General features: G+C 37.6%; 2 protein-coding genes across 6 annotated transcripts in view; one reads left to right on the top strand and one right to left on the bottom strand.

Moving 5' to 3' along the window:
- The window catches only part of LOC306873310 (maternal embryonic leucine zipper kinase), a 42,179-nt gene extending 38,330 nt beyond the window's left edge, over positions 1-3,849 (top strand). Inside the window, exon 19 of the mRNA XM_079422510.1 lies at positions 2,898-3,849. Coding sequence (XP_079278636.1) covers positions 2,898-2,929 — 32 coding nt within the window. The 3' untranslated portion in view covers positions 2,930-3,849. The remainder of the gene's footprint in view (positions 1-2,897) is intronic.
- LOC306873311 (paired box protein Pax-5-like) overlaps positions 1-14,110 on the bottom strand; it is a 47,216-nt gene that overhangs the window by 11,131 nt on the left and 21,975 nt on the right. For 3 of the 5 annotated variants that reach the window (XM_079422511.1, XM_079422512.1, XM_079422515.1), the window contains 2 exons: positions 9,656-9,837; positions 2,911-3,040 (listed from right to left, as the gene is read on the bottom strand). In XM_079422511.1, the coding sequence (XP_079278637.1) occupies positions 2,911-3,040; positions 9,656-9,837 (312 nt within the window). The remainder of the gene's footprint in view (positions 1-2,910; positions 3,041-9,655; positions 9,838-14,110) is intronic. The other 2 variants (XM_079422513.1, XM_079422514.1) reach the window with 1 other exon arrangement.

Here is a 14,110-nt window from a genome sequence, read left to right on the forward strand (position 1 = left end):
TAACTGATCCATATGTGACAACAGTCAATACCTTATAGATTGTTGATTAGAGAATCAGAGAATGATTCATTAAAAACAAACAAGGATGGATTAATAAGAATATTAATGAGAGATTTAACTTGTCCATTTCACAATGATCATTCGGCAGTTTCTAAATTTAATTCTCTCTCGCTTTATCTCTGCTCTCTCTCTCTGTTGTATGGATGTATAACTGTATTAGGCTACATGACATGGCTGTCAGAGTGAATCATCTCTCAGTCTGCACATGCTGCTGATCTGTAGACTGCAGCCCATTCATCATAATAAACACCATCACCCTCAGTTCATCCATCCCCTTCAACACAGCCACCGTTTAAGACACCGTAGGGCCTATGAGGGGGAGGGGGCAAGGAGGGAAACTGAATACTTGATCAGAGATTAAAAAGGGTGATACAAAAGACAAGAGAAGGTTTAAGAGGCAGAGGCAAGGTGAAGAAAAACTCAGGGACCGAGAAAGAAGAGTGGTACGATTGAAAGAGGGGTAAAGTGTGGAAAGGGAAATTGTTGTGCAACATGACTACCATATGACCTTTGGGTAAACACATTATTCAGCAGTTGCAGATTCTATGTTTGCAGGTATAAAGCAAATGAGATGTGAGTGGTCATAGGTCACATATCAGTCAAAAAGTCTCATAAGTATTATAAATAAATACACAGAAAATGACAAGTGACTGTCTTTGAGTGAGTCAATGGATCTATTCAAAAGTGCTAATTCATTCAGGAAAAACAATGATGCCCTTGTGTCAAACAAGTGATTGAATCATTCACTTAACTTGTGCTGATTCACAAAACATTCTTATGAATAAAATTCCGCTGCTATTTTTCTTCTTATTTTCTAAATTAAAGGTAAAGGTAAATATTTTGTATGCCTTAAAACACTTAAGAATATTCTTATCGATTGTACTAAAGACTAAACTAAATAATGTTCTTAAAAATAAATAACCTCTTAAAGTTGGGATAACATACAACTTGTCTTAAATTCTCAATACTAAGATGTTTAATAAATTTATTGGGTTGTTTCAAATATTAAACATTACAATGTAACACTAGCTACATTTAATACATATTTTTATTCATATATTTATTTATTTTTAAGAAAAGAAAAGACTAAGATGTTATCTGATTGTACAGTATGACGGTTCTTGCCAAAGATTTGTATAAAAGCAATGTCATGCTTTGGCCAAACTGCAGTGATATTGCTTAATATACAAAAAAAAGGGCATGCTGTCACAAGCGTTGGTGCAAGCTGTCACAACTTACCATTAACAACCAAATACAAGCTTTTCAGCAACATGTTAACAGTGAACAATGCATGAAGCAGCCAAAATATAAAAAGTAGCATACCAAAATATTGGTAATTAATGCATGATTAGCATTGAAAACATATATGTGACCACTTGCCCCAGTGCAAATGTACCTTGCCCGGACCTGACGCAGTTACACACAGAGTCTCACACTCTCTGTTCTGCTGGTTGCCATGTTAGGGAGTTGTCCATGTTAGGTGACAGGAAGACATTAGTGAAGACTGGATACTAATCCACTCTGGGTCAGTGGACAGGGCAACAGCGAGGGACAGAGAGAGATGGACTCTTCAGAGGAAGAACAGACAAGGCCCATTCCTCTGAGAGACGTTGTCAGAAAAGAGAAGACTGAAAGAGGGTAGACAGGAAAAGATTTTCTTGCTAAAATAAAAGAGATAAAATCATTGGGAAAAATGGTTTATGTGTAGTAGAGGGGGCTACTTGTGTCACTCCTCATTCTCATTTCCTTTTCTATAAACTAAACAAGAGAGATAAAAAATAGTCAAAAAAAAAAAAAACATTTTTAATATATATTTTTTCTGCATACCTGTATAAATGTTATTGCATGAATATATCATTTGCAAATTGATACAAATTGTTAGTTATCATAAATCTCAATATAAAATGTTAATTTGTGCCAATAGGGGGCGCCATTATGCAAACAAGAGGGACCCGTTCCATAGTCTTTTCACATAGTCCATTATACGAGGCAAGCTCTGTTTGTAATTCATTCTGGCTTTCTCTCCTTCCACACACACACACACACATAAACACACACACAGTCTAGACATACAGGTTTCGCTCTACCTTGTCAGATGGTCCACAAATCCCAATTCCATGATTCCCTCGTTAGGGCTCCTGTCCAAGCAGCTCTTAATTAGCTCTCCCTTACTCCCAAATGGAGTGAGCCAGTAAGGGAGAAAACGAGACGTGTATATAGTAATTACAGGTCTCCATCCACTCTCTCTGTCCCTTAGGACATAGTGTGAATCTGAATCACTGAGCACTGTTTAACAGGTCTGATAACACTCTCATCTCACCTCTGAGCTGCCCACAGCAAGCTGATCCACAATCAGGTGGTTCTAATTCATGTTTAATATAGCTATAATACAGAAGAAGCCAAGCAGATCTCAGACAAAAGTGTCTGCTGTTTAATTCCAGTTCCAACAGTCCATTTCTGTGGGTTTTTTTTATAATTTAAACCTTACATTTTTTTTATTCACTAAACAAAGCAAGCTTTTTTAGCTTTTTATCTACTAAACAAAGCTTGTTTCTGTCACTGAATAAAAAAATGCAAAATAAAAAGGTAATTTTTATTAAAGGACTTTTTATTTCACAATTTTTTCTCGCAATTGTGAGTTTATATCTTACAATTCTGTTTTTTTCCCCTCTGAAGTCTGAATGTAAAAAAATAAATAGGTAATTTTCTTATTTTTTCATTTTTTACAACATTTTCTCTCACAATTTGGACTTGGGTTGCTTTGATAAGCAAACATCTGGGAAAACTCCAGGCATTGTGAAATTTAAATTGTGTATGTGTGTGTTTTTAACACCTAGGTAGTTTGCTTACCAGACACAAGTGGATATGATTGAGGCCCTGCAACAGTGGAACCCAGTTCTGCTCCCGTCTGATTGGCTAAGCTGTTCTTCATCTCCTCCAGTCCGCCAGCCAAAGACGCCATAGCCGAGTAATCAGATGTCTATGGAGAGAGATTTCATTAGATGACTACAATGAAAGGAAATCAACTTCATGAAATTACTTTGTATGTTAACCCTCATCTTTGTGTTTGTGAATGGCACATAGGTACGTAGTCAACACTAATGAGTAGTGGTAGCGTAGATCCAGTATGTGGCCGACCTCAGACTGACCCCGCTTGTGTGCTTTCATGACCAATTACTTACAATGATCTCTGTCCCACCTCACACCCACAGTGATTCATCTCCATTGGCGGTAATGGGGTTTGTCACTCAGGTGTGGATGTGATTTGATGGCAGAGTTTGGGAAGTGGATGTCGCTTCTGTTTTAGTCCAGGAGGAGGTTATTAATAACCCTGATTAGGAGTGAATTAAACCCCAACAAAATCCTGATGGTACACCTGCCCCTGCTGTTACCGTACAGTTACGTCATTACAAGCTATTACCATCCACTTTAACGTAAATAAATGCTAAGCTTGTGCTCTTTTACTGGGGATACTAATTCTCTCTGTCCACTCAGAATGGGTTCCATTGAAAAAAAATAAAAAAACTAGTAGAACCACGTAATTTGATTTCAGGAAGAGTTTTGTGGATTTTAATCCATGTCTGTCCATCTATATTTGTACTCCTAAAAGTTACACATTTACAATTTGCAGTCAGTCACTGAATCTGTCATTGCTTTCGTCATATACATATTCTGACATTATTAATATTTCATTCAGCTTTTTAAAGACTGTTGACTTTACTATGCATAAAACTGTAAAAAAGTGCAAAAGTACTCTAACACTGGGAATAAAATATGCAGTGCCAATTTAATACAATCTAAATATGTCTGATTATTGATAAATTTATAATTTCCCTTGGCATTTTAATGTATGCACAATATACACTAACTAATTTTTAGTCTTATATGCTCAAAAAGCAAACTTCAGTTCCCTGTTGTGATATGCGTTCAAAGCTTGGGGTAATTTTCTTAGTTTCTTGAGCACCAAATCAGAAAATTAAATTAATCTATCTATCTATTGTGCATATCCCATTTCAACTGCAAGAAAATTTAATTATTTGTTTGTTTGTTTGTATGTAGTTAGCCCAGATTATTGAGAGAGAGAGAGGTTTGTCTAAAGTACTAAAAGAATTGTGGATAAAACTGTAATTCTAGATACTAAAATTACAACTGAAAAAACACAACTTTTAAATCCCTAATACACAGAGTAAGCAGGGTGTTTGTGTATGAATGTATGTGTGTATCCCAGTGACCCCTTAAACACCTCAGTGCTCATCACCACGGCAAGGGCAGTAGACTGTGACCTTACCAATCACAGCTCACACTGTCCACTTCCTCCCACTCTCTCTCTCTCGCTCTCTCTCTCTCTTTTTCACTGTTTCAGTCATTCAATCTGAGATTCCTCTCTATTTATGTGGCTCGCACCCGCCCCCTCATCATGTGTGTATGTAGATGGGGAGGTTAGCACTAGTAATTGGGGATTATGAAGTTTGGCCCTGCCTCTGACAGCAGCCTAGTGAAGACGGATGATTCTCATTTTACCCTGTAAATGTTGTCAATTCTGAAACTACGCAAGCCATCAGCGACCATGATGCACACACACATTTCACATATAGACGCGGCACACACTCACACACACCACAGCTGGGGCAAAGATTGGAGAGAAGCCAGACATTGAGAGAGAGAAAGAAATGTGTAAAGGAATGGGGTTTGTAAAATAAATTGAGATGAAATGAAGAAAAAAAAGAGTAAAAGAGAAAAAAAATAAAAAATATTTTTATTGATTTTGACTAAATAACAAGCATGTAGCCTATCTGAAGCTCACTGGAATTTCATTTTAACTGTATTCCTTGCTCTCTCGATTTCTCTCTGGGGTCACAGTTTTCTCGGGGGTCATTTTTGACACAGCCCCTCTGTAATGGCTCTCCTCTCTGCTCACATCAATAACAGATGAGGCCCCTAATCGCGCGACACCAAAATAATTTCACCCCAACCCGCAGCCGCATTTACATAATAGTATTTCCTCTCAGATGCTCTTACTCTCTTCCATTCCCTCTATCTCCCTTCCTCTATTTTTCCCTCAGCTTGTATGTATTGTCTCTTAGAAGAGCCTGTAAACTGCACTGTGTGTGTGTGGGACTGAGAAAGAGTGATGGGGGAGGTATTTAGCAGTGCATGCAGTATTAAATGAGCCTGACTGGCAGGGAGGCATTTATTGGTGAGCTCCTCTGAAGCAGAGAGTCGTGGCTCTCAGCATGTGTAATACACACTCACAATTCTAAATGCTTTATTTGAGACAAAGCTGCTCTGTTCTTTTTTTTCTTTTCTTTTTTTTTGGTGAAATCTAATATATGTAGGGGGCATAGTTTCACACAAAAATTTAAGTTCTGTCATCAATTACCGTCATTCCAAACCTGTATGACTTCCTTTCTTTTGCAAAACACAAAACAAGATATTTTGAAGAATGTTTCAGCTGTTTTTGTCCATAAAATGAAAGTTGGGGTCCAAAATAACATTACATGAAATAAAATAACACACACACACACATTTGTTTTTGTGAATTGTGGGGACATTCCATAGGCGTAATGGTTTTTATACTGTACAAACCGTAATTTCTATCGCCATACACCAACCCTACACCTAAACCTACCCCTTACAGGAAACTTTCTGCATTTTTACTTTCTCAAAAAAACTCATTCTGTATGATTTATAAGCCTTTTGAAATATGGGGACATGGGGAAATGTCCTCATAAGTCACCTTCTCGTTGTAATATTTATGTCATACCCATGTCATTATACAAATTTGTGTCCTCATATGTCACAAAAACACGCACACACACAACAAAACAGGACCAGGACAATGCAAGTGAGACATAAGTAAATAACAGAATACATTTTGGCTTAACTGTATGACTTAAATATGTTATGCAAGTTATACAAACTTTTAAGTTATACAAACGTGGTCCTGCGAGACACGACATTTTGTTCCACTGCATGTCCCCACATGTAGCGGAATGACAATAAAGCTCAACTTGAACTTGAACTTGAACTTTTACTACAGTTCTCTCTCTCTATCTCTCTCTCTCTCTCTCTCTCTCTCTCTCTCGCTCTCTTTCACAGTAGAAAGAGTATGGGAAATTATATAGGGAGAACAAGACCAGGACAATGCAAGCTGCAACAGTTTGCGCCAGTGTAAACCCTCTTTTGGGTTTAATAATAATAATGTCAGGATTTACTAAAGACATGCAGTGAAATAAAAATAATCACGCAATGTTTTGCAGTAGTCAATTGTCTGATATTTTTTGCAGTCTCAGGCTAATTTGCCCTGTCTAGTAAATCTGGCCCAAAGTGTCAACAATTTTATCACATTGCTTCTAGAATGTTTTGCGACACTTTCAAAGTGAAATGTCCAGTGAGTGACACTAATAACGTTCAGTTTTATCCAAAACGGATGAATCTGGCAACATTTTGCGTTGGTTATTGTACATATTGTGGCATTTCGGAAATGAAATGTCCAGTGAGTGTCATTAAAAGGTTAGTGTTCTGTCACACTTGAAAATAAAGTACCACCTGCACTAAATCATACCCTAAACCTTACCAATAATGTAAACAAAAACAAATGTTAGATAAAAATGCATTTGCTGAAGCAACCATGCAATTTAGCTTACTTCTACAAGTCTTTGAGATCTTTTATCGTAATTTGTGTTTCACAGGACTCATGAATCTCATGAGTCCTGGAAAATCTCATGAGTCCAGGAAAGTGTTATGAATCTCAAGCAATGCTGTACCAGGTGAGCTACTGAGCAAGTTTACCATGTCAGAAATGCCAGATTATGGAGCCAGCTATATGATGCAAACATCACTCTGTATTTGTTTACATATCTTGCACTATGGTAAAAGTGTTTGGAGGTCATAACATAGTATTCTTCAAGCAACTGCACAAAAATAAGTCTTTATTAATTTATAATCTGCTCCGAAATCATCATTTTTGAGAAAGGTTTTTAATGTCTTACTGTCACTAGTGTTCTTTTCAGTTGGTAACTGCAGTGAATTGTATTTATATGTACATAATTTTTTTAAATGCTTGAGTCAAAAAACTGCATACTTTTTTGCTCTGAACTCTATAATAATATTTACCTCTGCAGTTCATATATATATATATATATATATATATATATATATATATATATATATATAAAACATTCACTTTATGAATTTCCCTGGAAAGTGCCTTTATCACTCTCTCTCTCTCTCTTTCTCTCTGTCTCTTGGTCTGGTTGAGTAATTAGTTCAGTGTAAGGGTTGTTGGGCTGTTGATGTATCTCTGGCATAATGTAAGGAGATGAAAAGAGGAAAATTCAAATGAAATGACTCTCACGAGCGTACGCTGTTTTATATGCTCCCCCTTGAAGTGCAGGACACTAATTAATAGATCTGCCAGTGCTTAATGGTCCTTCTAGCACCACAAACTGAGAGATGGAGAGAGCAAATGAGAGGAGAAGTGGAAAGAAATGTAAAAGAGGCGGAGAAAGGACGCAGGAGCGGAGGATGAAAGATGAAAAAAGAAATTTCATCACTATCTAATAGATACAGCTTGACGGTAAATTTATGGGTGGAGAGAAAAGAGATACATTTATATTCTATGTTTACCATCATAGCAGATGCTTGGTTTTTCATTTTTTGATACAATGATTTGTAGTTCATTTATAGCCTAACTTCTGCCGATTGTATTTGAGATTAAGAATCCATAAAAGTTGTGTTCATTTGTCAAGATTAACTTGATGAACAAAAGATGTCAAATTAAATTTTGTTGGTCATAGAGTTTATTTTCTGCAATAATCCAAAGGCCAATGGGAAAATCCTGCTTTTGTCGAGGGAACCAGAGCTTTGCTAACAGGTTGGCCTTCAAGAATATGTCATCCCTGCAGATTTTATCTTTCCAAATTATATTGCTACTTCTAAATAGCCTAAAGATGCTTTGTGCCACTATGAGAAGTTAGAAGTTCAGAATGAGACTTGTTTTGACTTTGAATGTTAGTTAATTTTCATAGTACAAACTCTTTTATTTTAAAAGAGCAGGGAATGTCAAATTTCATGATAGCACATTTAAAAATGAGAGGTGCTGAATGAAGAGATTATAAAAAGCATTGATTGTACATGTGACCCTTTAAAGTTACTTTCACTGGTGTAATTTAACATAGACAGCTTCATTTGATATTAAATAGTAGTCTTTTATTTTGATGTTACTACATAAAGCACACTTTTAGGTTATATGAACAAAAGTAATGATATAATCACACCATAGTTTTTATATATAATTGAACCCGGCCTTATGTACCCTGTTCTAATCAGTAACTACAGAGGAAAGAACAAAATCAAGTCCCAACTTCATTTCATGCCCCAAGGAGACACAAACACACTCAAACAGAGTCAAGCTCTCCATCATTTCTCTCTCCTTAAGCAGCATTCACATTGCCAGTGGGAGGAAAACAACCCGTCAGTCAATCACACAAGACCACTTAGCATATACCTCTCTCGCACACTCTCGTTTCTGAAAAAGAGACAGCTCAAAATTCCCGGTTCTCAATTTGTCTGATCGTTTGTGCCACAACAATCCTGACTCACACACACCCAAGGGATGTGGATTGACCCTAAGGTTAATGCCCTGCTCAGTAGCCTTTGACCTTGCCAGCTTCAGTGCTCAGTGGTGAAATGGACAGAGGAATTATGGGGTCTTTCAGACAAGTCTATAGAACTCTGACACTGGCCTTGTATGTGTGCCTGAATGAATGTGGGGGTGATAGCATTTGACTTTTGAGTGACATCTTTGACTGCCTATTCTTGTGATCAATTTTTATGCATCACATGATTGTCTGTATGTGCATACAGCTGTACTTTTGCATCCTATCCATTATGTGTCAGCATGTCTAGCCATACTGCAATCATTTACAAGTACTGCAAACACAAACATAGCTTTGACCAGAATGGAAGCAAAGACTAGAACGAGGCAAAGACATTCTTTGACCAGAATGAAGGCCTATTTTTAGGGATTTTTCCCCCAAAAAATGGTAAAAAGTGTTAGTCTAAAAAGCAGAAATATTCTATTTACAATTTAGCCAATTCAGTCGAGACACATCTTTCACAGATCATTTGCTTTAAACTCAAAATGTTGACATTATGTACCCTCCCTACATCGCTCTAAACTAAACTTACTTTTTCACTAAGCGTCCCAGGACTGCCACTTGCGGCATCATCATGCATTAATAATGATTTCTGATATGGTCGCTTGAACATATAAACATTATGCCATGTGGGTAACTTTTGCAAACTAACGAACAAGTGTTTGCTACTTAACTCTAAAGCTCTACGCAGTGCTGAGATTTAACCTCAGCCAAAAATTCTATAGAGGGGACATCAGCGCCAGCAGGGTCAAAGCCCCAGTATTAGCTCAGAGAGGTGAAAGTTCAGCGTTAGCTTCAGTGTGGGGGTGCATAGGTCAACAGCAGAGTTGGGACAGGGTCAAGCAATACTGGCAGCCAGGCAAGGGCAAGTGTGAGCTTTAAGAGGAGGTGCACACAACCACCGTGGATACACACCCCTACCCCCCAGCCCTTACCTGGGCGGGCTTGAAGATGCTGCTGTCAGGGACGGGGTAAATGTCAGGATATGGCTGTCGATCAAAGACATGGTCCAATACCTCGAGCTGCTGCGGTGTAAAGAGCTCTCCTCGCATCTGCTTCCGCAGGAAGTCCCGCCCTGAGTGGGCGTGGCCATTTGCCAAAGGAGAATCCTGTAGAGCTGGAGAGAGAGTCAAACAGATTTAATGAAAAAACAGTTAAATACAATGTAGCATTTACAAAAGTGGGGTATTTAAGAATAAGACGCACAAGCTTGAGTTTTAGATGTAGTAAAAAATAACAGTAAACAAATTTTACTGTTATAGAAAATTAAAGCTACATTTTTCAGGCAAAAAAAGGTCCTTTATCTGATGTCAGTAGTGTAGCGGTTTAAACCACAGCTAACATAGAAGTCACTTTCAAACCAAGTGTGACAAATTCATGTGACCAACTTGAAAATTAATGTAATTCGCATGGGGAACATTTTGCACCCTCAAGACAAAAAAAAATAAAAAATTACAATTGGAATAACTCTTTCACTCCCAAAATTTTGACGAGAAATGGTCAATTTGAAAAATATCGAGTGTACATAGTTGAATCAATATCTTTCACAATATCCTTCACAGGAGAAAGAAAGTCATAAAGATTTGCAACAACATGAGGGTGAGTAAATGGCTTTTTTTCCCTTTTAACAACTGTTGTGTAAAATTAGGTCAACCAATCTTAATTGTAACAACTTAGTATTAGTATCTAAAACTTAGTATCTAAAAATCTATAGCGACCAGGGTTTCCATGGGTCCTTAAAAAGGTATTTGGTATTAAAATGGTATTTTGGGGACGGAAAGACAAGAACTCTGATATAGCTTAATGTGACAAACTTCAAAAGGCTATGATTTCATTTAATAAATATGAGCTCTGCATTTTGCAAAGTCATGTGCTGGCTACTTTGTGTACAGTGGTTACCGTGGAAAACGCTATATTGCTGCTGTTCCGAAAGCGCCACCTGCTGGCAGAGAATTAATTAGCATTTTCAATAAGTCTTTCTTCTGTTTTTGTTCAGAGTTCAGACCTATGATGCAGCCTTTAAGACCTTTATGCAGCAAACATGCAGAGTTGTACATCTACAGAAGCTAATGCATTATACAAATCTAAACAATTAATACACTAAGAAGAAGAGATTTTCACACCGGTCTGTTATTGTGGGGACATTTTCATGCCCCTAAACATGACACGGCACAAAACGAAATGTGATTGGTTGCTTTACCTGTCAGTCATATGGCCTCTTGTGTGGGTCTTGGCCATTCAAAGTGGTCAAAGTTCCAAGACCTTCTACCTTTTGACTTTTGTTCTGACTTTTGTATTTGTGAAAACTTGTATCTGAACTGTAAATCTTGCTTTTTACAGTCATTTTACAGTTGAATATTTTACCATAGACATTGCCCTACCCCGCTCATGTGGTATTAATTTTATTTGTGCAGGTCTTAAAGAGGTCATATGATGAGATTACAAGTTTTCTTTTCTCTTTGGAATGTTACAAGCTGTTTGTGCATAGATAAGATCCCTGAAGTTGCAAAGACTAAAGTCTCAAAACCAAAGAGATATTCTTTATAAAAGTTAAGACTCGACCACGCCCAAACGGCTCATTCAAACACGCCCTCACATGTCTACTTCATGGTGTGGGAACAATTTAGGAACAATTGAAAATAGCGAAACTAAACCTTACGATTTTTTAATTTTGGACTTCATTCGACTCGGCTTGAGCCAAGGATTCAGAGGAAAAAAATATTTTCATTTTGTGGTTTACGGTTCAAAATTTATTAGCATAAACATGAGTGAAACTTTGGACAAGTGGTGGCGCTAGAGAGTTTGAGTTAGAGACTCCAAATTTGCTGTGGTTAGTATTGAGACAACTTTCCCGCAATCGGTTCTATGGGCTGCCATTGACTTCCACAGCGGAAGAAAAATAAAAAGAACGCTAATGGATACAATCGATGCCTACGTTTGACATAAATTGACGTAAAAGTAGGTTTTACGTCAATTGTTCATAAAACCTACTTTTTCGAACTCGTCCTAGATGGTTCGTCCGATTTTCACCAAAATTGGCTCAGATCATCTTCCGACAATGCTGGCAAAAGGTTATGGAATTCAAGATGATTCGCTTAGCAGTTTTTGAATAATGAGCGAACAAATTCTATGAAAAGCACACAAAAATGGATGCAAGGCAATATCTCTGCAACGGTTTGGGGTATTGAGACCAAACTTGGTGTGTGTTATAACAAGCATGACCTAAGGCTACCTGCAGTGTTTCGGCGCAGTGTCACCTAGTGGTCAGGAAATACAAAAAATGGCTATTCTTGCTTATAACTTCTCAGTGGTTTGACCAAAAATCACGAAACTGGTCTCTTTAGATTTGGTGCATCATGCCGAGTCGAACCATATCAACAATTTTCCCATGTCAGCCATTTTGGGTGTCAGCCATTTTGAATTTTGTATTAAAATGTAGTGACGTATCGTCACAAAACTTGGTATGGTTCATCAGCACGATGCCCTGAAGGAACTTGAGAAGTTTCGAAACAGCGCCACCCAGTGGTAAAATCAAATATTCACATGTTTATAACTTTGGGTGTGGTCAACTTATTTTCACGGGAATCACCTTTTTAGACTCATGAATCCTTGCCGAATCCAGAGATACCAAACTTGTCAGATTTTGCCTTATGGTTTGTGCAACTTTGCATTTTAGCGCTTAAAAAACATTTGCCAATATCTTAGAAACCGTTACTCCAATCGACACGAAACCACCGTAGGAAATTCGAAAACATAGCGTCCCGGCTACACGCTAATGCCCAGTTACCAAATTTTTGTAAGTAAGTGGCACAAAAATGCAAACAAAGTCAACAGTCAGTCATTTTTCATTTACTCATATACCAATATGTCTATAACTCCAAAAGAAAATGAGATATTTTCACCAAATTTGACACACATATGTATGGGCACACTCTAAGGACATGTAAAAAATTTGGTGGGATTGTACCTCTTGGAGGTGCTATAATTGAACAAAACATGAAATTGCCATTGACTACAATAGAGTATTATGATATAAAATGCTATATTTTACGAATGCATTGGTGTACCATTGCGAAACTTTGTATGCACCATTGAGACCATGACCTGAAAGTACTCAAAACATTTTGAGACGTTTTGAGACGTGAAATTTCAGATAAGAGATGAAATTTCAAATAAATGCTAATAGCTTTATGTGAATTTTGTCTATTGTAATGAAACTGGCATTAATAGATTCCTTGGGTCATGCTGAGAATAGTGATACTAATGTTGCCATAGTCAGCCAAACTTCCTGTTCCTGTTTCTTTAAAAACCTACTTTTTTCGAACTCCTCCGAGACCGTTGGTCCGATTTTCACCAAAATCGAATCATATCATCTTCAGACCATGCTGACAAAAAGTTATGGATTTTGTGTTGATAGACAAAACCGTTTTCACATACCACAACATCGAGTTTGAGACATGATGCCAAAGTGACACTTGAGGTCATATCTCTGCAATGCTTTGGCATATTGACACCAAACTTTGTGTGTGCAATTGTCACCTCACACAGAACACCTCACATCGATTTGATAACGGTGCCACCTGTTGGTCAAAAGTGAAAAGTCATTCAATCGTATTACTAGAAGTTTTAAATGATTTTTCAGCCATTTGGACAACAATAATCTTAAAATGGCTTCAATTACTAATTTCTGCAGTTGTTCTGATGCTCCGTGCTATGCTTAGCTCCTCATTTTGCCGCTGATGTGCTTGGCCCCGTCATTGCTGTTTGTAGCTATATTTTCTCTTTGTCATTATGATCATGAGGGTAAGTACTTGAACTTTTCTGTAAACTATCATACAGAGACTCAAGCACACATACAGGCACACAAACAGAGATTCTTGGACTTGCGTCCTCCTCTCTGAGTGAGTGTTAAGGCAGCGTGTGAGTCAGTTATTACTGGGCTGTTGAGTTTCTGAAGAGACAATTATAAGAGCTGAGAAAGCTACAGCCCTCAAATGATTACAGGGAGAGAAAAAGAGAGAGAGAGAGGGATGAAAAAAGAAGAATAGAAACGAAAATCCCTGATATAGAGCCAATTCATTTCTTCAAAATGCCTCTGAGAGGTTATTCTAGGGAGTTAGAGTCAGAGGCCAGAGCAATCCCCACAAGACGAGAGAGAGAGAGAGAGAGAGAGAGAGAACGAGAGATATGGAGAGATAGAGGCATAAAATGACAGACAGACAAAGCAGCTATCTAAACATTCCCTTTTCCTCCTTCATTTGAACACAGAAATCGATCCATTTGAATGTGAATTCAGATCCAGTTTACTGTCATCTGTGGTTATTTAAAAGAAAGATCTTTTTGTCTCTGACTGCTTGATAGCGTGCAGGTCCCATGTGTCTCTAATACAC

The sequence above is a fragment of the Barbus barbus genome (genome assembly GCF_936440315.1).
Source record: "Barbus barbus genome assembly, chromosome: 7".
Lineage (NCBI taxonomy): Eukaryota > Metazoa > Chordata > Actinopteri > Cypriniformes > Cyprinidae > Barbus > Barbus barbus.